We start from the raw sequence: 24,266 nt of genomic DNA on the forward strand, positions 1-24,266 counted from the left end.
GTGGAGGAGACAGGGCGGTAACACCGGGCCTGCAGCTGCACTGGCAGCTCCCCGGGGCTCTGCTTACCTGGCCCTTCCCACACTGCACCAGTGTCCCCATGAAGACCACGTTGCTCAGGGTGCTGAGGTCGCCACCGCCCAGCAATGGGCTGTCCGTTTTGCTGCATGGCTCTACTTCTCCCGTGAAACTGGATTCATCCACCAGGAGATCTGTGACCTGGGGGCAAAGGGGAGACCCTGCCATGCACTCTTGCCCTTCAGAGGGTTTGGGGGATTTGAAACAGTACCGAAAGCCCTGAAAGATGTCAAGGAGAGAAGGCACCCTGGAAACCCAGAATTGGAAAAGCTTGGCACTCCAGTCCCTTACAGGAAGACATGCAAGGGTCACACCCTGTTTAATGCTATTTGCAAGGTCAGAATCACCAGAGAACGTGACTCGATGGTTCTCCTCGGAACACTTCTTTGCCTCTCTAGGCACCTGGGCCCGCTTCCACCACTGTGAGAGCCATGTAGCATGGTAACCGAAGGCTCCACTGCCGTTCTGTTCCCACAGGCCCAGTGAGATGGCTCAGTGGGTAAAGACACAGGGCAGGGAGAAAAGCCCCTCGGAGGAGGCAGGGAGGATGGACAGACATGGGATGGGAAGGGACAGGCCCATAGCGCGGCAACAGTCCCAGCAGCAGACAGGGCCCCTGCCTGGAGACAGTTGTGCCTCTGGGCGGAGGTCAGGCCTGGCTTGTAGCTTTGGTCTTTTCTGTTCAAAACAGCTAATTCCTGCATTTAACCTTCATGGTCAGCCCCAAAGTGGTGGTCCTTCCTGCCCTCTCCAGGTGGGGCTAGGCTCTTGGGTCACCAGGACTTTCCATTGTACTCTCCCAATAGCCAGTGAACAGCTACCTCCAAGGACAGGCTCAGGCCTCTTCCTCTAGGCTTTAAACCCAGAAGCTGCTCGGGGTCAGGTCTGTTCTCTGCAGTACTGTTGCCACCAGCACAGTGCCCTGTGCATAGAAATGCAGATCAGCTGGCAGTGCCAGTCTGTCATGCAGAACTTAGAGGGCAAGAGAACGGAAAGCTCAGAGCTAGCCTGCACAACTTAGTGAAGCCTGTCTCAGAATAAAAAGCAGGGGACTAGAGAGATGGCTCAGAGGTTAAGAGCACTGGCTGCTCTTCCAAAGGTCATGAGTTCAATTCCCAGTAACCACATGGTGGCTCACAACCATCTATAATGAGATCGGGTGCCCTCTTCTGGTGTGCAAGAGTACATATAGGCAAAAACACTGTATACATAATAAATAAATAGCTGGGTGTGGTGGTGCAGTCCTTTAATCCCAGCACTCAGGAGGCAGAGGCAGGCGGATCGCTGTGAGTTTGAGGCCAGCCTGGTCTACAAAGCGAGTCTAGGACAGCCAAGGCTACACAGAAAAACTTTGTCTCAAAAAAACCAAACCAAACCAAAAAAAGCCAGGCATAGTGGCACAAGCCTTTAATCCCAGCACTCAGGAGGCAGAGGCAGGTGGATTGCTGTGAGTTCAAGGCCAGGTGGTCTACAAAGCGAGTCCAAGGCAGCCAGGGCTACACAGAGAAAGCCTGTCTCGAAAACAAAAACAAAAAACAAAACAACAACAAAACAGCCAAAGCCTGGAGATGCAACTTAGAGGTAGGTGTGGGCTTAGCATGTATGAGGCCCCAAGTCCCCGTCTCAGTGGCGGAGGGCAGTGGGAACAAGGGAGGGGCCCTGGGATGGAAAGATGAGCCTTGGCTGTGTATCCTCCAAAGACACTCATACCCTCATCTTCAGAACATGTTACCCAGTTTAGTGGAGACAACTTGGCAGGTGTGACAGGCACTCTGGAATGGGGAGGCGATACTGGCTCCCGAGAGAATAAAGGCAATGGGACCCCAAGATGCTTGGGGAGGACAGGTGATCAGAGAGGGGCTAAGAGTTGGAAGGAGCCATAGGAGATGTAGGGGACTGGCACCTCACTTTCACTGGGAAGCTACTGGTCTCTAGAGTGTGCAGTGTGCGTGTGTGTGTGGTGTGTGTGTGTGTGTGTGTGTGTGTGTGTGTGTGCAGTGTGTGTGCGGGGTGTGTGTGTGTGCAGTGTGTGTGCGGGGTGTGTGTGTGTGTGTGTCTATACTTGGACCCTGGGGCTTGTTACAGCAGCTGCTGGTGCCTGACAGGCAGAAGGAACATAGAAGGGCAGCTGCAGAAGAGTGGACAGGGGAGTAGAACAGAGTCTCACAGCTCAGGTACAAAGCCCAAGTGCCACCTCAGGAGGCTGTACAGTCCTATAGGCCACCAGGAGGGGACAAGAGGGTCTCCCACAGTGTCAACAGACTCCTTAAATACAAACAGAGCCACGCATGCGCGTTAATGCTGGGGGGGTACCACTCCGACAAATGTGTCTTCATGCGACTTCAATTTGAGCCGACATCACAGAGTGTGCAGACAAAGCCAAGATGCCTGTGACTTCACCAGGGGGCTAAGTCTAGCGGGGGCCACCACTGTGCGCATGGCTCTGGTAGCTTAGAATGCAGTTTGCAAGTCTGTGATCATAGTATAAACACTGGTCTCTTTCCAGGAGCCTCAGATGGGGTGTCTGAATGAGGAGCAATAGGTGGTTGTGGGGAGGAGGGCACAATCTCGGGGGGGGGGGGGGGATGGGTGGGATTAGGCAGGAGTTGGGTGGGGAAGAGACCTGAGTAGGTCCAAGATAGATCTGGGGGCATAACCCATATAGCCCCCAGCATAACCAAGGCGGCCCCCTCCTTCCCCATGTGTGTGCTCCTGCCCCTCCACTCCCCTGCAGGATCAGCCTCTTGATAAAGCTTACTTGGAGTTCTGACAACTCCCTTCAATTGTCTTCACTTCAGACTTTGCAGGCAAAAGGACAGCCAAGAAGGCTTGCCTTTGTTCCCACTCAAGGGAACAGAAGGTAAGGCTCTGTGACCCCAGTGCAGCTGTGCACAGGCTATTGTAGGCCCTGTCCTCAGGCTTGACAGCCTCCTGTTCCCTGAACTCAGTGGTCAGGGCTGGCCACTCCTGAGTCCTGGAGCTTAATCGCAGATAAAGGTTTTTGTGCTGTGAATAAACAAAGCTATTGATTGTCCCAGGGAGGTGCGAAATGCCAACAGGGAGATGTGAGAGACACAATGGCGTCACCTTTGCACTATCAATATGCTCAGGGTGTTCCTGAAATGAATACAGGGCTGTGAGAGCCAGCAGCGGTTGGAGGTGATGCTTAAACTGACCTAGGGCTACCTAAACGTAAGCCGCCCGCCAATATCCTGCACCGTTACAGGCCATGCGCCACCACCGCCCAGCTCAACTTGGCATTTTATTGCAGGCAAACTCAAGACTTTTACAGTTTTTAAACTCTTGTATCTCAAAATACTTTGGGATGGCATATGGCTCCTGAGAGACCCTGGCTCTCATCTCATCACAGGAACTATACAGTCTGGACAATTGTCTGTTATGTGCTGAGATCTGGGTGAGGACTTAAAACCCAAAGTTCCCTTGCTCCTCACACACACCGAGGTCCTCACGAGCCAGCCAGTGTCCCCACGGTTCTGTATCAGTGACGCTATTTAATCCTTCTAACTGCCCGTGCTGTTATCACCTCCCGTGTTACATATAAGGAAACTGAGGCACAAAGAGCTCCAGGTTAAACTGGTGGCATCTTAGGTGTTGAGTTCAAACCAGGCTCATATGCAGCCGCCCCTCCCCCATGGCCCTGCCTCTTTGCCCCCCAAGAACACTTGCAGCAGACAGGGGTTCTGCCCTGCTGTGCGATGTCCTCAGAACTCTTGTGAATAAATCCCTCAGTCACTAAGAGCCCAAGGTGGAAGACTTCGCCATTCATGTGACCCTGCCACCCAGTCCCTTCCTCCAGAATGTGGCACCATATGGCACAGCTCCCTGTGCCGTTCTGCTAGATGCTAACTCTGAACCTTCGAGGTGTGGGAGGAGACAGCTCTACCAGAGTCGCCAAACCAGGCCTCTGCTGCACTTGCTGGTCCTCTGCCTCAGTTTCCCTCCTTGCTATGAAGCAGCCCATAGCCCTCTCGCTCATGCCCAGGGTGATTTTGCCATTTTGATCTGCTCTATAAACCACACACCCAGGGGCTGGCAGGTAGTTTAGTTGGTAAAGAAAGCGCTTGCCTTGTTAACACAAGGACCTGACCTGAGTCCCAGAACCAGGTAGGGAGAAAGGAGAGGAAACAATGACAAAAGAGGAGAAGAAGAGGAAGAAGAAGAGGAAGAAGAGGACAAGGAAGAAGAGCTGCAGGTGGTGGTGGCTGCTGCAGGGGCAGCAGGGCGTGGTGGTAAACCCAGAGCTAGGGGGACAGAGACAGGCAAATCCATGGGGCTAGTTTCAGCCAGTGGAGGCTACTTGACCAGCTCTGGGCCAGGGAGAGATTTTGGCTCAAAACCTAAGGTACACAGCACCTGAGAAATGACACCCAAGCCACCACATGCAAACACATGAGCTTGCACACATATGCACAAAACCCCATATAACCAAGATGTGTTAGGCCTATATTAGGCTGCCCCTCTCAGCCATGGGGCCATGTTCCCAGCTCCCCAGAGGATGCTAAGCCACATAGCTGGGGGCACCTCTGTTCTTAGAAGAGTAAGGTGCTTGGGAGTGGTGGGTTTGGGGGTCTTATGCCTGTGCATCAGGACCAGCTGTTATATGCGGGCTACAGTGTTGAGGGGTGCTCACCTCCGTGAGTCGGATATCAGCAGGGATCCGGTCTCCAATGGACAGGGACACGATGTCTCCTGGGACCAGGTCTCGTGCAAGCATGTGCCGGAGCTTGCCATCCCTCAGGCTGCATGGGAGAGGAGGTGGCATGGTGACTCCCCCCTCCACTACCACCAAACCCCCATTTCATGCCCTTTGACAACTGGATTAACTGATCAACTTGGCATTTTTGTTGCAAGCAAACTCAAGACTTTTACAGGTCTACTTTTTTAAACTCTTGTATCTCAAAATACTTTGGGAAGGCATCTGGCTACTGGGAGATCCTGGCTCGTATTTCAGAAATGAGGCTACTGCACCTGGAAGCTTCTACAGCTAGAGACCAGCTGTCCTACGACCTCCAAGTGGCACCTGGGAAAACATACTTTGATGCTGAGAGAACATACCACCCTGGCTTAGAGGCAGGAGTGATGATGTCGTCAGGGGGACAGCTTCAATGCCTGGGAAGCCTGGACCTCCTCAGTGCACGGCCACCTATGGCTGCCTGGGCACAGGTTCCTACTGCAAAGGCCCCCTCTTCTAGTCCCGCTAGCCCATCAGCTAAGGAGAACTAGGCCAAGCTGCCTGCCCCCTTCCCCAAACTCTCCAGTGGCAAACCTCACAAAAAGCTGCCACCTGATCTGCCTCCTGCTACTCCTGGTTCTCCCTAGGCCTTAAAGCACACCCCCTTTTGTGGCCCTAGGGTCTTTGTAGACTTTGACAGATAGGATGGAAATCCCCACCCTCCCAGCAGGGGACTTGATTTTGCTCAGGCCCCCTCCTTTCTCCAAAGCCACCGGTTTATTTAGCCACACTTGGGTATAATCGTCAGTGTGGTTCCATCCTTGCCTGTGACACATCACAGAGCCCCGGCTTATAAGACTCGAGACGTTGGCTAGAACTTGTGAGAAAGGTTTCCTTGCCCTGCGCACACACAGTCTCTTCAGCGGGACCTTTATACGTTTATGGCTGTGATGTCCGGAGCTGTGGCAGCCATCTTGGCACCGCAAGGGAAGCCAGTCAGAGCGCAATGCCAAGAACCTGAAGATGTCAGAGTAAGGAGGCGAGTCCAAGCCCAAGCCCAAGCCCATAGCACCATGTCAATCAACTCCCACTCTGATCCCTTGCTATTGTGTGACATCATTTCCTTGTGCCCTGTGCAGTTAAGGTTTCCATTCTTTGTAGCCAAGACCATCAAGCACACCCCAGCTGCTCCACGGAGCCTTCCTTCAGTGTCATCTCTCCCGCCAGTGTCCTGTCAGGGCAGCCTGATGGGACGCTCCAGAGCCGTCCTTGTCCCTCCCCCCATCACTGTGACACCCCTGTGGATTTTGTTGACATGTGTGTGTGTGTGTGTTGTGTGGGTGGGTTACTTCTCAGGTGCTGCTTCCCAGGTAGCCTGTCTCTTAGCTCACTACCCTGTCCCTATTCACACTAGGACCCTGAGCTCTCGGAGGCTTGTAGCCTCCCCACCTTTCCCACAGGGATGACGTCATTGCTATGCACCTCATCCTGTCCTGGGTACCCACTTTGAAAAGAAAATTGTCTCCGAAGTGGCCTCTGGGGATATCGGCATTGTATCCAATTACGGAAAGGTCAAGACTTGGTATTTAAGCTAAAAGTCCAGTGATCATCACAGACCATGTTTCTGGCTGCTCAGCTGATATAAATGTCACCTATCTGGGTTTGTGACAGCCTCATTCTCCAACCAGTGAGCCCAGATATTCACTGTTCCCTGCAGCTTCTGGAAGGTTCATCCTGCCTATGGTCTCATGTTTCTCTCTCCATTCTGACTGTGCCCTTCTTCCTCTGTCTTGCATCTGTATGTTTCTCTGTCTTTGTCTCTCCCTGCCTCTCTGTAACTGCTGGCACCTTGGGAGACCTCACAGGCTAGCAGAGTGTCTGGTCTCCCAGTGTCTCAGGCTACATGGGGCCTCCAGCCCTTGTTTGGAGCAGCACAGGTACTGAGAGGACCAGGCCCTCAGCCAGGTCAGTGAGTGGGAGAAGGACAGGTCTTTTCTAAGTCTTTTCAGTTCCAGAGGTGGCTAGTGGATTCTATGATGCCCCTGACAGCTGGCCCCAGAGCCGGGAGATGGCTCAGCAGGTTCAAACCTGACCACCTAAGTTTGACTCCTAGAAGCCCCAAGGCAGGAGAGAACTGGCTCCCCCAAGCTGTCTTCTGACCTCACACATACCATGGGGTACTACATTTACATTCACACACACACACACACACACACACACACACACACACACACACACATACACACACACATACACACACACACGCTTTTCAAGTTGGCCCCTTGTGTACTTACTTAGAGTACTCCCTGTCCAAGCATGCTATCTTGCCTAGTGCTCACTTTATTTATATATATATATAGTTTTTTGAGACAGAGTTTCTCTGTGTAGCCTTGGCTGTACTGGACTCACTTTGTAGACCAGGCTGGCCTTGAACTCACAGCGATCTGCCAGCCTCTGCCTCCCAGAGTGCTGGGATTAAAGGCGTGCGCCACCATGCCTAGCTGCCTAGTGCTCACTTTAATAAAAATCAAATAAAATGAGGACTCCGCCTTCTCACTCGGGCACATTTGGAGGTTCTTCTTAGGCCCTCATGGCTAGTGGGGCCACACTGCACAGAGCAGGTTAGATGACACTTCTGGAAGTCTCTATTGTTGTATGTTGCCCTAGGTTGAAATGCTATACAGGACAGATGAGTGCTTCAGCTATTTTTCCCTTTTTAATCATGATTGACAGGAGCTGGGGACAGTAAATGGCATGTGGGCTGGTAAGATGTTGTCACCTGCCCAGAGCTCTGAGCCAGTCAGAGAGAGCACCCTGTGGTGTTTGAATGAGAAAGGTCCCTATAGTCTCATACATTTGAATGCTTGGTCCCAGTGTATGGACCTGTTTGGGAAAGTGGTCTTGTTGTTCTGTCTGTCTGTCTGTCTGTCTTTCTCTTCTCTCTCTCTCTCTCTCTCTCTCTCTCTCTCTCTCTCTCTCTCTCTCTCTCTCTCTCTCTGTGTGTGTGTATGGTTGTCATTGCAACATGTGAGCTCTCAGCTAGCCACCTCAGTGCCATGCTTGCCTACCTGATGCCCTGCTCCCTGCCGTGGTGATTATGAACTCACCCTCTGAATCTGTGAACCCCAAGTAAACTTCCTTTAGAAGTTGCCTTGGCCATGGTGTCTCTTCACAGCAACAGAACAGTAACTAAGATACCTTTCTACATACAGCCATGCCAAAGCCACATCATGTTCTGCTGCCGGGCCTGTGACTGCTCCAACCTACCATATTTTCCAACATATAAGATAACCCCCAACTTTAACTTTAACTTTTCCAGTTAAAATATAGTTTGTGACGAGTCTCCTGCACAGGGTGTGCATTGGAAGAGGGGTAGTCTTATACGGCGCGTGTATTCCAAACTCTATATTTTCACTGGAAAAGTTTAAGTTGGGGGTTGTCTTATATGATGGAAAATATGGTAACTTCACTTTGCCACTTTTGTCCCCTTTCTTTAGGCAAAACTTAGTTTTTTGTTTTTGTTTCTGCTTTCCAGGCTCTTCCCCTCTATCTGAAGCTTCAAGCCACCACTCCCAAGACAACTTAGATGCTGATGCCAGAGCAGAGGCCCAGAAAGGTGGAACTTGCTATCTATGGTCACCCAGCTAGCTGCCAAGAGGGCATACACCAGGTCTCCTCACCCACAGTGAGACTGAGACCGCTCTCCCCATGTCACACCATGAAGGAGACCATGCATTTGTCAAGTCTACCAGCTCCTTCCATGGACCACAGTCTCATGGGAGCCCTGACTTACCAGTTGCACTCTGGAGGCACCAGCTTGGTCAGCTCTTCCAGAGACTTCTCCGACCTGTATTCCTGGCAGGAAGCACATCAGATGTGCTGTTCAAAGACGGGAACCCCAACAAGTTCTCCCCGTTACCCCACCCAGATGGGACTCAGGATGTACACACCTGGATGAATCCAACAGTCACCACGATGAGAACAGCCTGGAAGACAGGGTGCGAGGAGGGAGGGTGTAAGCAGTACTAACAACGAAACTCGGGCCTCACTCCCGGAGCACACGGACTCTGAAAACACACTGCGCTCCAAGGCCCATACTGCAAGCCTGTGATCCAAGCCACTCAGGAGGTGGAGGCAGAGGGGGAGGCGGAGGCAGAAGGCAACTTAGTAAGTCTTTGTCTCAAACTGTAAAAATAGGGCTTCTGAGATATGTGGGGGCCTCAGGGGTAGAGCCTCTGCCTGGGATCCCCCAGTGAGTGCCGGGGATGTGGCTCAGGGGCAAGGCTCTTGGTCCACATGTGTGAGGTGCCGTCCTCAGCCCCCAGCGCCACTAACACATAAACAGCACACATATGTTCTCTTTGCAAACTAGCTGCTCTGTACAGAAATGTGGGAAGCAGCCAATAGCAGAAAACCTACTAAGTCCCACCCCCAACTCCAACCACAAGGGCTTCCCACACTGGGGAGCCCTTCTAGATTTTCCTGTGGACACACTTTCATCATTGCAGCACCTGACACAGACATGATCTTTCATGGCTTGCTCCTTCACTCTTTAGCTCAAGGACTCTCCTCCACCTGCAGGTGTGACTCTGTCCTCAGCGTTCAGCAGCGAATGCTGAATGGCACGTGTGACATTAAAAGATGTGGTTAAATCCAGAGAGATGTGCAGGGTGCAGGCCATCGGGGCTGCATGGGGGTGGGGGGGTATGTGTGGGGCACAGATGACTGTCACTGAGGCAGTGTTTCTTTTAGGACAATGAAAGTGCTTTTGAACTCAATAGAGGGGATCAACTGGATGTACAAAATCCCCCTGAAATTTTCTCTTTAAAACCACCAATCTATGTGTTTTGTTTTGTTTTGTTTTGTTTTAGCAAAGTCTTTCTATGTAGCCCTGGCCATCCTGGAACTTGCTTTGTAGACCAGGCTGGCCTCGAACTCATAGAGACCCACATGCATCTGCCTAGAGTACTGGTATTAAAGGTATGCTCCACTGCACCTGACTAAAATCATTAGTTTTAATGTATATCTCGCTTAAATGCAAAACATTTTAAAAGTGAGGACACCTTTAGATAACGGGTTAAGGGTGCCACAGCTTGGATGTGAGACTCCTCTCATAGCCTTATGAAGCCTGTGAACACCTTTGGGAGACGGGGGCGGAGCTGGAGGGTGGGCATGTGTGGCTGGGGAGGGTGGAACTTTATATCCGGGCCCTGCTTCCTGATCTGAGCAAGCAGCCTCCCTTCTCTGTAGCCAGAGCTGAGCACCGCTCCCACAGTGGCACCCTCACCACCAGCAGGACTGTCGCCTCTCAAAGCTGGGGCGAAAACAGGACCTCTTCTGAGATGTTTCTTTTTGGTATTTGGTTGCATCAGAGAGAAAAGTAACTTACAGGGAGTGACTATGTCTTATAACACAAGCACTCAGATCTCATGGGGGAGGGGAGAAGATGACAAAACAGCCCTCTTCATACTGGGGCCACCTACGCCACAAAGACCCCTCTATGCTGGTGGAAAGGCAAGTGGCAGATTTGCTTGTTTTTTTATCAGTCTCTTTCTTAGTTTGTTCGCAGTAAACTCCCCGCCCCCTTTTTCTTGTGCAATAACTGGGCACAGGATTGGGGAGATGGCTCCATTGGTAAAGTGCCTGCCTTGTGGGTAGGAAGAGCTTACATAGATTCCCAGAACCCAAGTAAAAAGCCAGGCATGGTGGTGCTTGCCTGCGACCGCAGCTCTGGGGAAGCAGAGGCAGGTGGATTCTTGGGACTCGCTGTCCAGCCAGCCTCGCCTGCTCAGCGAGCTCAGGATCAGTGAGAGGAAAAAAAAGATGACTGGTTCCTGAGAAACGACAGCTGAGGTCGACCTCTAGCCTCTGCACATGCGCACACGTGTTCCCGTGTGCACACGTACATACACAAACCATAGTAACTTTTTGAAAGAATGACCACAGTAGACACAGCCAGTCCAGGAGGGAGGCCACCAGTCACTCACCAGGGCAATGCTGATAGCATCCTCATACTCCTTGGTGAGGACACTCACCACGGCCGAGCCCAGCAGCAGCAGGATCAGGGGGTTCCTGAACTGAAAAAACAAACAACAGAAACTTAATGTCAGAAAGGCCAGCGTGGGTTCCTACGCTTGGGAAGGATGTCGGGGGACTGCTTGATCCATCGTTCCTCCTCTGTAGGAGAGTCCACTACAGTGGGCTAACACTGACACTGTCCTCACCTGGCCCTGACTCTGCATTCTCTGTCTAGCCTGGCCACACCTCATCCACCAATGATCTCCTTGGTATACGTGATGGATGCCCATCCTGGCTACCATAGCTAAGAGCTCCTCTCTTGGAACAACAGACCTCCAGCCCTGTGTACTACAGTCACCCCGCTCCTGTGATAAACTCTGGGGACTCCAGTGATGTTTCCTCTTAGGTTTGCCTCTAGCCCCCACACACGTCACATAGAGTCTGAAATCCCAAAGATCTTTCCAAAGAGCTTCCCATGATTGCTTTGTCCTTCAACCCTCATGTTACAGGAAATCACAAAGAGCTACGAACACGGAAATGGGGTCAGAGAGCAGAGGCCAGGGAGTCAGGGAGAACAGAAAGAGACCAGGCAAGAACATCTCTGCCTCTGAGCTTCCCAGTGGCCAAGGTGCAAAAGGAAATACGACAAGGTACACGGTGCTCATGAGAAGCACTTCAGTGTGTGCCGGGTGTGACACGCGAAGGGACTGGACCCTACCCTCATCCCTGGGGCTGCCCTGTGCTTATCCTCAGGGGCTTCGGGGCAGCTCAGCAGTAACCCAGACTTGGCCCCAGCAAATGTCTCAAGTCTCCCACACAGGGAGGCACAGTCATTTTGGTTTTGAGTTTGTCTTTGCTTCTACCCACCCGTCTCTACTTGACAGCTGGGAGATAACAGTCCCTGAGGTCACAGACCTCGCCTGCCCTGGATGCCACAGCCTTTTCATGATCCAGCACTGGTCTGGTGGACAAGATCTCAGGAATCTGGTTTTTCCTGCCTGGCCCCACCATCAGCTCATAGACAATCTGAAACTACGTCTGGCGTCTCCCAGCTTCCATTTCTTAGCGTGTAGGCATGCTGTCTGTCTGTCTATCTTTTCCTCATTTCTCCTTCCCTCTCTCTCCCCTTTCTCTTTCATTTTGTTTTTTCTTTGATCTATCTATCTATCTATCTATCTATCTATCTATCTATCTGGTTTTTCGAGACAGGGTTTCTCTGTGTAGCCTTAGCTGTCCTGGACTCGCTTTGTGGACCAGGCTGGCCTCGAACTCACAGCCATCTGCCTGCCTCTCCCTCCCAAGTGCTGGGATTAAAGGCGGGTGCCACCATGCCTGGCTCATTTTGTTATTTAAGATAGGGTCTCCTGTTGGCTCGGTCTCTCCCCCAACTTGGTACATGGTCAAGGATGGGCTTGAATTCTTGATCCTTTTCATGTTGAGGGCTCTGCTGGCAAGGAGAAGGGATCTGCTCCCCACAAAGCCCAAGACCTACTCCAAAGTACCCAGTTAGATTGGTCCAAAAGGCTGCAGTGTTCTCTCCAAGAGCCTTGTCCCAGGATACAGACATCTCCTCTCTAGGCTGCACCATGTTCTAAAGACCTTCACAAGCCATTTAAGCAGAACTGCCACCCAGCCCAATGAGTGGGTCTTGTTCACACCCCTTGTCAGACTCAGCAGCCAGCCCACCTGTCACAGAAGAAGACAGACAGGAGGGCCCCCCACAGCTGCCTCATAGCAGTTTGGTGGGCATAAGGAAGGGGTGAATGTGTGCAATGTTTACGGAGAAAAGCTATGTGTCCACAGGGCTTGCACACGCAGACTCCAGCCCCTCTCCCATTGGTGCGTCCAGGCCAGCACTGCAGGGAGCCTCCAGCGTGCAAACAGAGGCTCCAAGCGGCTTTGGCAGGGCAGAGGTTGGACCAGGTCCCCAGAGAAGGGGCAGGTCCCCAGAGGAGGGGAAGACAGGGTGAGCACCTAGCAGAAAGCCAATGGGACAGAGCTTTCTGAACTCCAGCTGGTCTGAGCCTCCTTCCTTCGACTTTAATTTTCAGGAGCCTCTACTGCCTGAATAATGGAATTTGAGGAACCTTCAGGTTTTGGCCAGAGCCACTCCGGTGCCTATGGGCCAGGTTTGATGCCCAAAGCATCAATTCACATGGTGGTGAACGCCTTTAATCTCAGCACTCAGGAGGCAGAGGCAGGAGAATGGCTGTGAGTTCGAGGCCAGCCTGGTCTACAAATTGAGTCCAGGACAGCCAAGGCTACATAGAGAAACCCTGTCTCAAAACAAACCAAACCAAAACCAAAACCAACCAAACAAACAAAAGGTCAACTTGGTGCACTGAGAACCTAGTGGTAATCAGGATGAAGGTAACAATAAGAGGATGCTGCCTGACCTGTGATTGGTCCTTGAACCAACCAATCAGGAAAGCTTTAAATATAGACCCAATCAGAGGGCAGCTGAAGCATAGGGCTGCCCTGGAGTCTACAAACAGGAGGAAAGGGAGGCCCGGCCTGGAGTGGAGGACTGGAGGAAGAGAGATTGACTACCTGGAGGCCTTGGGTGTCAGAGGTCTGTGCCTGGTCACCCGGACTAGGAATTGGCACTGGGTTGGGGCAAAGTACAGACTTCTAGACCAGAACTGACAGCCGTGGTCATTCTTCTTTTTCTCACGGTGGCTACACATTTGACTTGTAGACCACCCATCAGGACCCCACCAGCATAGAGGCTCAGCAGCTAAGATTGGTGGGGGCATGACCTCAGCATCCTCCCTCACCCAAGATGAGCAGGTGAACGTGAAGTTCAGAACCATATCATATATTTATTTTTATTTATTTTTATTTTTATTTTTTGGTTTTCAAGACAGTGTTTCTCTGTGTAGCCCTCCCTGGCTGTCCTGCATTCACTTTGTAGATCAGGCTGGCTTCAAACTCACAGCGATCCACCTGCCTTTGCCTCCCAAGTGCTGGGATTAAAGGCATGCGCCACCATGCCCAGCTGTGTATATGGTATCTTTTACTAGCCTGGAATTCACCAAGTAGGCTAGGCAGGCTGTATCCACCTGTCTCCACCTCCCTGGTACTGAGATTTCAACGGCACAGCACCATATCCAGCTTTGAAAAAGTGGGTTCTGATAGCTGGGTGTGGTGGCGCACACCTTTAATCCCAGCACACGGAAGGCAGAGGCTGGCTGTGTGTTGAGGCCAGAAGGCTACACAGAGAAACCCTGTCTTGAAACAAACAAACAAACAAATAAACAAACAAACAAGTAGGTTCTGGAAGCCAAACCCAGGTCCTTGTACTCATATGGCAAAAACACTTGCTGGCTGAGCAGTCTCTTTAGCCTGACTTTTATAGTCTCTTCAGGCACTCTTCTGCTTAATTGTTTCTTCCTTGGCCTTCCATTGGCCAGGGCATTCTGTGTCTTTCTTTGCTTCCTCTGGCAAAGCTGTGTGCCATAGGGAAAGGCTTCCTGCTCCTCTGACCCGCAACACCCCCTCCTGCAAATGGCTTTAGGAGGGTAATAAAATAAATCATCAGTTCTTATTTACTTATCATTCAGCGTGGTGGTGCCTGATGTGTGGGGCAAGTGTCCCAGAGGCCATTGTGGCTAGTAAGGGCTTCGGCTCCCTGTATCTTTAGTCACCTATGCAGGGTTCCTCCTGGAGGCTCAGAGCATCCGAAAGGACAAAACTGTTTATCTTCAAACTCATTCATCCCACACCCCGGGTGGGACCTGGCCAAGGACACCCAGGGTCAATATTTAAAGAATGAATGCTTGGCCCGCCCTTCCTGCCTGGTGCCCCTGGTGAACACAGGGAAGGGTGTCCTGCCCCTACCTGATCCAGGTATTTCTTCCACATGGGCTCAGTGTTACCAGTGACAAACTCATTGCAGCCATGGACCAGCCTGCGCTGGGCTACTGCAAACTCTGACAGGCCGCTGTCCAGGTCCACCTGAAAGGAGATAGTGAGTGTACATTACTGGGCCCAGCGGAGACCCAAGAGCAAAGTCACAGGTGCCAGGTGAGAGCCAGCATCGTGTAGGGGAGACTAGAGAAATGGGCTTATCCCTGGCTCAGAGGGTCTCCGCAAGTGGGACACAGAGGTAAGGGAAACATGGCCCTGTCCATTCCCAGGAAACCCACAGGTCAACACATACTTGCGGCAGGGACAATAGCCTTGAGCCAGTGTCAGCAAATGGAGCTGGAGATGGGAGAGCAGAAAGGCTGAAACATGGCCCCTTCCAAAAAAAAGGAAAAGAAAAGAAAAGACAGGAAAAGGCTGTGGCAGCTAGGACAACGATTAGTTGATGCTTGCCATGCATGCGTAAGGACCTAGGGCAGTCTCTAGAGCCTACTCAAAAAACCTGTGTGTGGTTGTGTATACTTGTGACCCCAGCGCTAGGGAGACAGAAAGATCCTCCGGGGTTTACTGGCCAGGCAGTGAACCTCAAACCAGGGAGAGACCTTGTCTCAAAGCACAAGGTGTCCGGCCTCTACACACACACACACACACACACACACACACACACACACACACAGAGGGGGGTGGGTAGCTGCTACCTAGCAGCATTTCAAAATATTAAACAGAATTGCATGACCTAGCCATTCCACTCTAGGTATGTAGGCCCAAAGGCGTTGATAGTTGATAGCAGGTGCAAGGGGGTTTTATAACACCACCCCACCCCCACCATGGGTGGCATCTGTCTCAACAGTCAAAAGGAGGTGGTTTCCGTATTGTTGAGGTGAATGGTCACATAGACGTGTGACAGGGCTTCAAACCCCAACTGGGTTATTTTATGCTGTGTATCTTAATATCATCAAATTACTCCTTGTAAACGAAATATGCATTTCCTCAGAGACAAGAGTGGCTGAAGTGACCATACCGCACCCCCTGTGACAGATGAAGGTCTGGTCCCTTTGTGTGAGTCAAAGCACCAGCTAAAGCCAATTTAAGTATAAGGCGTCATGTCAGCGCTTTGTGCTGTGGGGAACTTCCCGAGAGGCTGCACAGGACTGGGGGTAAGAGGGAAGCCATGGCGGCCTCCAGGGAACAGGGCATGAGATGGACTCAGTTCATTTTTAAGGTCTTTTCATGGTACCATGTGCCTTTTCCCTGCTGGGCTTTTGTTTTCTCAAAGCAAGATGAGTTATGAGCATGTATGTACACACTCACACATGTACACACCTGTATTCACACGTGTATACACATACATGCAGACACTATGCACGAGCCCATGTAAAATATACAAGCATGCATATGCCCATGTACATACATACAAATGGACATATATGTACATACACATACACACAACACACCTATGCACACAAACCCCACAAACATGCGTACATACACACACATCTCAATACCCAGGCACAGATACAAATGCCCATGTAATACATATATGCATGTACACACATATCCCTAGATATGCATGCAAATATATGTACGTGCACACAACCTACCAGTGCATAGACCACCCACATATGTACACGCACACACACACATGTGCCATCAAGTCTGTCTGGTGTTCCAAGTAACATTAGCTAAAGATATAATGCTGGCTCCATTCTGTGGCCCCAGAGGTTGGACTGCTAGGCCAGGGTTGACTTTGGTCTCACGCCGCTTACAAACTCTGCTTCCATAACGCCATCTGTATAGGGTATTTCCAGAGGGGTCTAACTGAAATGGGACCCGTGCTGAGTGTAGGCGGCACCATCGCATGAGTAGTGGGGCAGGGCTGGGGGTGGGGGACATGGCTAAGCACTCCTCTCTGCTCCCTGACTGCAGGTGCAAGGTGACCAGATGCCCCACTCTCCTGTCACCATGTCCTCCCCACTGTGACAGACGGGACCTGGAACTGTGAGTCAGAACAGACAATTCTTTAAGCTGCTCTTGGGAAGTGTTTTCGTCATGACAACGAGAGAAGTAATGGACATAGACACAAACAAAGTTCTTACATGGAAGGCTCTGGCTAAGTCCTCTTTGCTGCATTTACACGCTTCCCTGGGCGGCAGAGCTGTGACTGTCTTTTCTCTTTCGATGGCTTTCAGCTCGCACTGTTCACCGATCTGTGGAGAGAGCGGTGTGGCAGGTGAGCACAGGGCATTTGGCTGCGAGGCCTCTGGTTAAAGCAGGGTAGGCAAACGCAAAGTGTGGACTCCTCAAGTGTGCGTGCCAACCCATGTGATCTGCTCCCACACCAGGAGGCAGAAGGCGTCAGTCCCTAAACTCCCTCACCAACCACCAAAAAAAGTGGTTTTTCCGATGTGAACTCTACAGAAAAGGTCACATGCCCAGCACCCCTCCGACTGCTTTCTCGCCACGTTAGTGAGGGCATGCTGCAGGGTACCACCCTGCTCTTCCCACGGGTGCACAGACTTCCTCTGTATGGGTAGATTCCGCTCCTATCCATCCTGCTAGGGGCATGCAGGGTTTACTAACACATGGCTATTACTGACACATCTGTTTGGAAATAACTTTTTTCTGTTGTTACTATTATATTTGTGTCTCTCTCTCTCTCTGTGTGTGTGTGTGTGTGTGTGTGTGTGTGTGTATGTAATGTGCAGGTAGGTACATGTGCTCAGCTCTTGGTGTTTCTATTACTGTGTTTGCTCTTTCTCTCACTGAACCCAGAACTCACCTATTGGCTAGACTGGCTAGCCAGTGAGCTCTGAGGCGCCACTTGGTTCTGAGCACCTGTGCCCTGGGTTACGTACATGTGTGTACCACCACACTCATTTCTATGGGGATCTGAGTTCTGGTCCTCATGTTTGTGTATCGAAGCACTTTGTCATCTGAATGATGTGTCCAGCTGTACAAAACAACAGGATCAGGATGACATTTTACCCTCATCCCTCTCTGCAGGAATCCAGGTTAAGCCTAAACTGTAGAGAGCGCCCCCTGTGGCAGTATGTGGTATCACACCCTAGTTCCATAAGTGGTTGTAAATAAATCCAGGAAAGGAGTGAAGGCCACCCTTAGGTTCTACAGGCCCGAGATCTGTGCCCAGAGCTCCAGGCACACCAAACACCCAGAGGCCTGGGACAGACACTGTGACAAGAGAGGGATTTCAGCACCAGGGCACATCAAGATGTTTACAGTGCCCTTCTCAGAATTCTGACACCATGACATGATAACATCTTTTCCTTCTCAAGTCATCACTGGGAACTGGGAAGGAGGAAGAGAAAGAGGTGCTGACAACTTCCTTTAGCTGAGGTGCCATCCAAGTTCCTCTTCCTGTCAGTGCAGTACCCCAACCGTGGGTTAGCACCAGGGGTCCATTTGTCCTCAAGAGCCAGCAACCACAGTCTACTCCTGGAATCCTACTCCTGGTGTCAACAACCAGAGCCTGGCAGCAGGGACACAGTTCCTCACCAGGCGCCATGTCCCCTGGATGCCTCTACGCCAACAGTGAGCTTGCTGTGAATTCCTCTTACAGAGAAATACGACCACTGGTCTATTGAGCTCCACTCCTGCCGTGCCCATCCAGCCCTCACTCTTGCTCCCTTTGCATAGGAGACAGCCCTGGGTGTGAGCACATCTGCACCTTGTCCTCTGGCTATACCACACTTACTCTCTAAAGGCAGTGTCCTGTGACCTTGAAGCATCACATGTGTGTATACACACACACACACACACACACATACACACACATATAGACAGACACAGACATACATATATACATTACATATACACATATATACACACACATACACATATAGACATACATACATACATACATACACATACACCCAGACATATACCAGGGACATATACAGACATATACCATATGCACACAGAAACACACACACATACCTATAGACAGACACAGACACACATATATACATACATACATACACACACACACACACACACACACACACACACACACACACACACACACACACATATAAACAGTCCTGAGGCTCAACCGCCATGAGTTTCCTACAATAGAATCTCACACTAGTAACCTTTCCTGCCCCCTTGCCTCCTCTGTGACCCCAGAGTATTGTTTGCCTACAGCAAACAGCCTGCTGCTCCCCTGTGGGGCCCTGAGGCAACAGTCCAGGACACAAAGGGTTCTCAGAGAAGCTTCCCCCAGCAGCAGGCTCAGACGGGAACTGAGCCCAACAGAGACCCACAAAGGATAAACATGGTATCTCATGGAGGACAGGGGCTCAACAGACAGCCTGGAACTCAGTGCAGAGGGACCGTGTAGGCAGCAGGATGCTGGCAGCAGGATGCAGCCTCCCTGGCTGTCCGGTGCAGGGGTCCCACTCATTTCACTCAGATCCCAGGGGTCTCTATCCTGTTCTGAGGCTGATACCTTGTGTATTCCTCCAACAGACTTGTTAAAGCCGACCCCTGCTGGGGGTGGTGGCGCACGCCTTTAATCCCAGCACTGGGGAGGCAGAGGCAGGCGGGTTGCTGTGAGTTCAAGGCCAGCCTGGTCTACAAAGTGAGTCCAGGACAGCCAAGGCTGCACAGAGAGACCCTGTCTTGAAAAAACAAAAACAAACAAACAAACAAACAGCCTACCCCTGCCTCAGTTTCCTCCTCTGAGTAGTAGGGACTGTCACAGCAGGGGCTTCTCAGAACTGCAGTGGCCTGATGGACAGAAGGACAGGGAAGGCCCACATGCATTTCCTGGCACCAAGAAACTCCAAACATGGGTGATGAGGAGCCAGCGGGGCTCCTTTCAGAAACTAGGGTCCTGAAAAAAGCACCAGGCTTAACAAACAGGATTGCGGAAGCCTAGGTACCGCTAACATCCAGATGAGCAGTCGGGAGTGCCTTTGTGCATGTGAACCTTTTGCTGCCAGAGACAGACACCTATGTACTTAAAAAAAATTACTCAAATTGGTCACACAGCTGCCATCTCAACACTTGGGAGCTGAGGCAGGAGGATTGCTGAGAATTCAAGGCTAGTGAAAGCTACATAGCAAGGTCCAGTTTGTTTTGATGTTTTGTTTTTTGTTTTTAATGACAATGATAAAAAAGCCATAGGTTTTGTGTGTGTGTGTGTGTGTGTGTGTGTGTGTGTGTATACATCTTGCAATGACATTAGGTATGAAGAATTTAAGAGACACATAGAAATGTGTGCTACGGCCTCCTAGAGCTGAGAGAGGCCAGAAAATCTTTTCCTCCCTGGAACCTGCGCAAGGAGCCATTCTGGTCACACTGACTTTTACACATGAGACCCAGGTTGGAGTCTAGTCCCAACCACTGGGGAACACATGAGTGTGGCTTGGAGTGATGAAAGTCTGTGGTGCTATGTCAAAGCCACCGTGCTCTCCTGGTGCTGCCATCACCGGCTTGCTGAGCTCCGGGATCCGGCACCTCCCTGCACCCAGACACACAGGCCTCCCACACTGCTCCACCGGCCTTATGGGGGAGGGGCTGCCAGCGTGCAGAAGGTTCTACAACATGCTGTAGAAGTGGGGAGGAGATAAGAACAGTCCCAGTGTCTATACCAGGAAGGGATGGGCCGAGTGGCCAGGGCAGATGCATGCGCAGCCACGCACAGGAAGGCAATCACAAGGGAGTGGTGTTCACAGCACAGGGGGCCCCTTATGTTGGCACCAGCTTCATCCCCACAAGGCCAATGCCTGTGCTGTGGACTCTGCAGCCGGCACAGGTCTACCCTAACAATGCTTCGCTGGCTTGCTCCTTTATTTCCCAGCTTCCTCCTGGATGCAAGAACCCTGCCCGCTGCCTGGGAAGACCACAGTTCCCGAGCTGTGCCAAGAAATTACGCAAGCACCTTCACTTAAATCAACAAGAAGGAGCACAGGGACAAAGGCAAAGCCATCCAAGTGCAAGAGGAAGCCAAGGCCTGCCTTTTCCTAGGATCACAGAGTGAGAAAGGACTTTCTAAGTACAAGATAAAACCCAGATAAGTAATACGCTCATGACCCAGATTGAAAGGGGACCGGGCTGCCGAGCACACAGGGTGAGCACTCTGAGCAGGATCCAGTGATGAAACTGCTGCAGAAAAAGGTGGGCCTCTGGCCCGTGAAAGAGGAAAATGACTGTCCTTTTTAAAAATTAATTAATTAATATCTATTTATTTCATTTTAAATACTTTATTTAGTTTTAATCTATGTGCATTGGTGTGAAAGTGTCAGATCTTGGAGTTACAGACAGTTGTGAGCTGCCATGTGGGTGCTGGGAATTGAACCTGGGTCCTTTGGAAGAACAGGCAGTGCTCTTAACCACTGAGCCATCTCTCTAGCCCATTTTTTTTTTTTTGCATGTGTGAAAACAATATGGACAAAGAGTGCAAGCACCGTGATAAATCCAAGGACATCCACAACACTAGTGCTCCAGCACTAGTTAACTGTGTACTGAGTTACACCTGCCATAGTCATGCATGCAAACCGTGCACAGCTGTACGGACACTTGCATGTGTATACGCCTGAGTGAGCACCACCCAGAACCAGGATGGGACTTACAGCTCCCAGAATCCCACTGGCACCAGGCCCTCTCTCACGTGCCACCTTCTAGAAAGATTAAACACACTGACTTCTTTGCACATGGAGCACTACTCGGCCCTGTGAGAGTGGCTGTTTATTTACCAGCGATTGCAGGTCACTCTCTCTTGCCGTGTGGGACCATAGGCACCTCATCCCGTCAGTATACAGAACCTGGTATCATGACTTATTAGCTGACTGGAGGGGTGGGCGGGCAGGCTGTGTCCAGTTTGAGCTGTTATGTCATACACAGCATTGTTAGGGCCCGCGGCAGGTGCCTGCCTAACGGACACTTTCACAGAATCTTCTCCAAATAGTGCTACCATTGACAAGAGATGGAGAAGGAAAAACAAAAACAAAAACAAAAACAAAAAAAAAAGAAAGAAAGAAAAAGAAAAAAACAAAACAAAAAAACAGAGGTGTGGGCTGCTGGCATAAGGTGGGCTATGCAAAACAGAGAGAAAAAGATGGGAGACACACTTCCGCAGGATCCACCAGACAATGGGGAGTCGGGGACTTGGGGACTCGGGTGGCCTTTGGGTTTGGAAACCTGGTAGCTGAAGGCAGGGACAACGGGAAGTAGCTTTGTGCCTTTGTGAGTCTTGAACTACAAGCAAGAGTAACTGACTCAAAGGTGGAAGAAGCCAGTCCAGGCCGGCCTGGGAGTAGGGATGGAGAGAGAGGGTCGGCAGCTTCCCCAGGAAGAAATGCAGAGAGGCCATAAGACCAGGCTTAGCAGGGACAGGGCTTATGAGGCAAGGCCCCCACCTCCCTCCAGCAGGCCCAGAAGGTACGCTGCAGGCCAGAGAGCAGCTATGACCTGACATAGCATAAGTTCAGTAGAGAAAAGAGAACCCAGCAGGGCCCACTTTGCTTAGTCTCAAGTGGAAAAACTCCTCAATGCAACAACCCAGGAAGCTGTTGGAAAGACAGGCTTGCTCAGAATTCAAATTCTGGCTCCCTGCCTGCCTATTGGTTGGGATTCCTTCAGCAAAGCCTATGACTTTCTTAAGTCTTGGTGTGCCGTCCTGTGGTGTGAACTCAACAAAAACAGGAAGCCGGGACTGCTGAGAGAACGGCCTGAGCTGTGGCTTTGGTTCAAGATGGGCAATGAGTTCCTGGCTGGGCTGCCATGGTGTCTACAGTATATATGTGCGTGTATTGGTATGCACACATTTCTGTGTGCACGTATGTATGCATGCGTGCGCATGAGAGTGTATGCGTGTGGGTGTGTACGCACATGTATGCAAGTGTGTGTGAGTGCACATGTGCGTGCCAGTGCTTGTCTGTGAAGCGAGGCCTAAAGGAGTTTCCAGCTCTCAGTGTGACACGTCACGAGCCACCACAGGTGTTGTTCAAGAGCAGCAGCATAGTCAGGGGTACGGGGACACGGCTGGGCTGAGTGGCAGCCAGTGTAACTGGGGACCAGCACACAGACAAGGGGAGGAGACTGCTCACACACAGGAGGACGCATGATTCAGAAATAGTCCAATAACCTCGGGGACTGGTATTGTTCTCGGTCAACTGTTTAGGGAGCGGGCACGGGCTGTTCAGGCTGTATTGGATCGGAACGTAAGGGTGTGTATATGCACAGACACAAAATTGAATATAGACTAACAGTGTATGCACGCATACACCCCACCAGCAAAGACAAACAGAGATAGATTTGTTTTGTTGTTTTGTTTTGTTTTCTCAACAAGTGGCCCAATCAATCAAAATGCACACCCAGGCTCCAAGAGACAAGGCTGCCTCCCAGAAGAGAAGCCTGGAGTTTATTTCTTCCTATCTCAGCAGGCTCACCTGCTTCTGGGGAAGGTCAGGAGGGCACGGAGGCTTTACAAAGGGTGGCTCGCTCAAGCTGGGGTACCTAGAGCAAGCTACAGTGAATACTGACAATGGTGACCATTAGCAGACTCAAATAGGAATGCGTGTGTTCACACGGCTGTGAATGACGCAAGGGGGTAGAGAAGAGAGGACACCTTTCCTGGCGTGGGCAGTGAGTGAGTGACTGGACAGTGGGATTAGGAAATCACGCAGTGACACTTTTAGTCAGATAAGCATGCAGGGTGAAATCAGAAGAGGGAACGAGCATCACCCACGCAGGCTGAAATCGGAGAGGGACCCCTCGGTTTCAGCAGCAGTGGGGCAGACAGCATCACCAGGGCACTGGAGACATGGCTCAGTTGGTGAAATGCTGGCTGCACACAAGGACCTGAGCTCAGTGCCCACCAGCAGCCATGTAAAGGTCAGGCATGGCTCTGCATGGCTACAGTCCCAGTGTTGGGAGGCAGCTGAACCAGCAAGCTCCAAGGTCAGTGAGAAGCTCATCTTTGAAAAGCCAAGCAGAGAAGCAAGGAAAACACCCAACTCAAACTCTGGCTTCGGCACACAGGTGAGCACGCAGACAAAGAAACCATATACCACTTGAGGTTTCGTGACACGGTGCACAGAGTGGGACCCGGCCCTATTCCCTCCACAAGGCCCCTCAGGATGGTGCAACCAGTGTCTACCTGAGGAAACAGACCAATCCAAATAGGGGAACAATCCACAAAGTCATGAGCTTGAAATCTTTTTTTTTAAAGCTTTATTTATGTCCGTCTTCCTGTACATCTGTATCAGATCCTATTATAGATGGTTGTGAGCAACCATGTGGTTGCTGGGATTTGAACTCAGGACCTCTAGAAGAGCAACCAGTGCTCTTAACCACTGAGCCATCTCTCCAGCCCTGGGCTTGGAATCTTTAAGAATGCAAGGGACTTCAAGGACCAGGAAAACCCAAGGAACCATTACATATAGCAGGTGACAAGGAGCATGGGATTCCAGAAGGTTCCAGACCCCAGTGAGTCCGTGTACCACACGAATGTGCCCATGGCTGGGTAGACTATACAGGCTTTACTGCAATTAGGGATGAATGCCTTCAAGTGTTTGGGGATGATAAATGTAATGTGTACCCAAATGGGGGTGGCGAGGTAAGGTGGCCAGCATGGCCATGTGTAGGCTA

General features: G+C 51.1%; 1 protein-coding gene across 1 annotated transcript in view; it reads right to left on the reverse strand.

Moving 5' to 3' along the window:
• Positions 1-24,266, reverse strand: part of ATP2C2 (ATPase secretory pathway Ca2+ transporting 2) — a 62,085-nt gene that overhangs the window by 25,786 nt on the left and 12,033 nt on the right. The window contains exons 2-8 of the mRNA XM_084757088.1: positions 16,751-16,861; positions 14,628-14,744; positions 10,757-10,846; positions 8,720-8,755; positions 8,563-8,624; positions 4,728-4,836; positions 68-217 (exon numbers count right to left, since the gene is read on the reverse strand). Of these exons, the coding sequence (XP_084613214.1) occupies positions 68-217; positions 4,728-4,836; positions 8,563-8,624; positions 8,720-8,755; positions 10,757-10,846; positions 14,628-14,744; positions 16,751-16,861 (675 nt within the window). The remainder of the gene's footprint in view (positions 1-67; positions 218-4,727; positions 4,837-8,562; positions 8,625-8,719; positions 8,756-10,756; positions 10,847-14,627; positions 14,745-16,750; positions 16,862-24,266) is intronic.

Source organism: Acomys minous, assembly GCF_964271855.1.
Source record: "Acomys minous genome assembly, chromosome: 14".
Classification (NCBI taxonomy): domain Eukaryota; kingdom Metazoa; phylum Chordata; class Mammalia; order Rodentia; family Muridae; genus Acomys; species Acomys minous.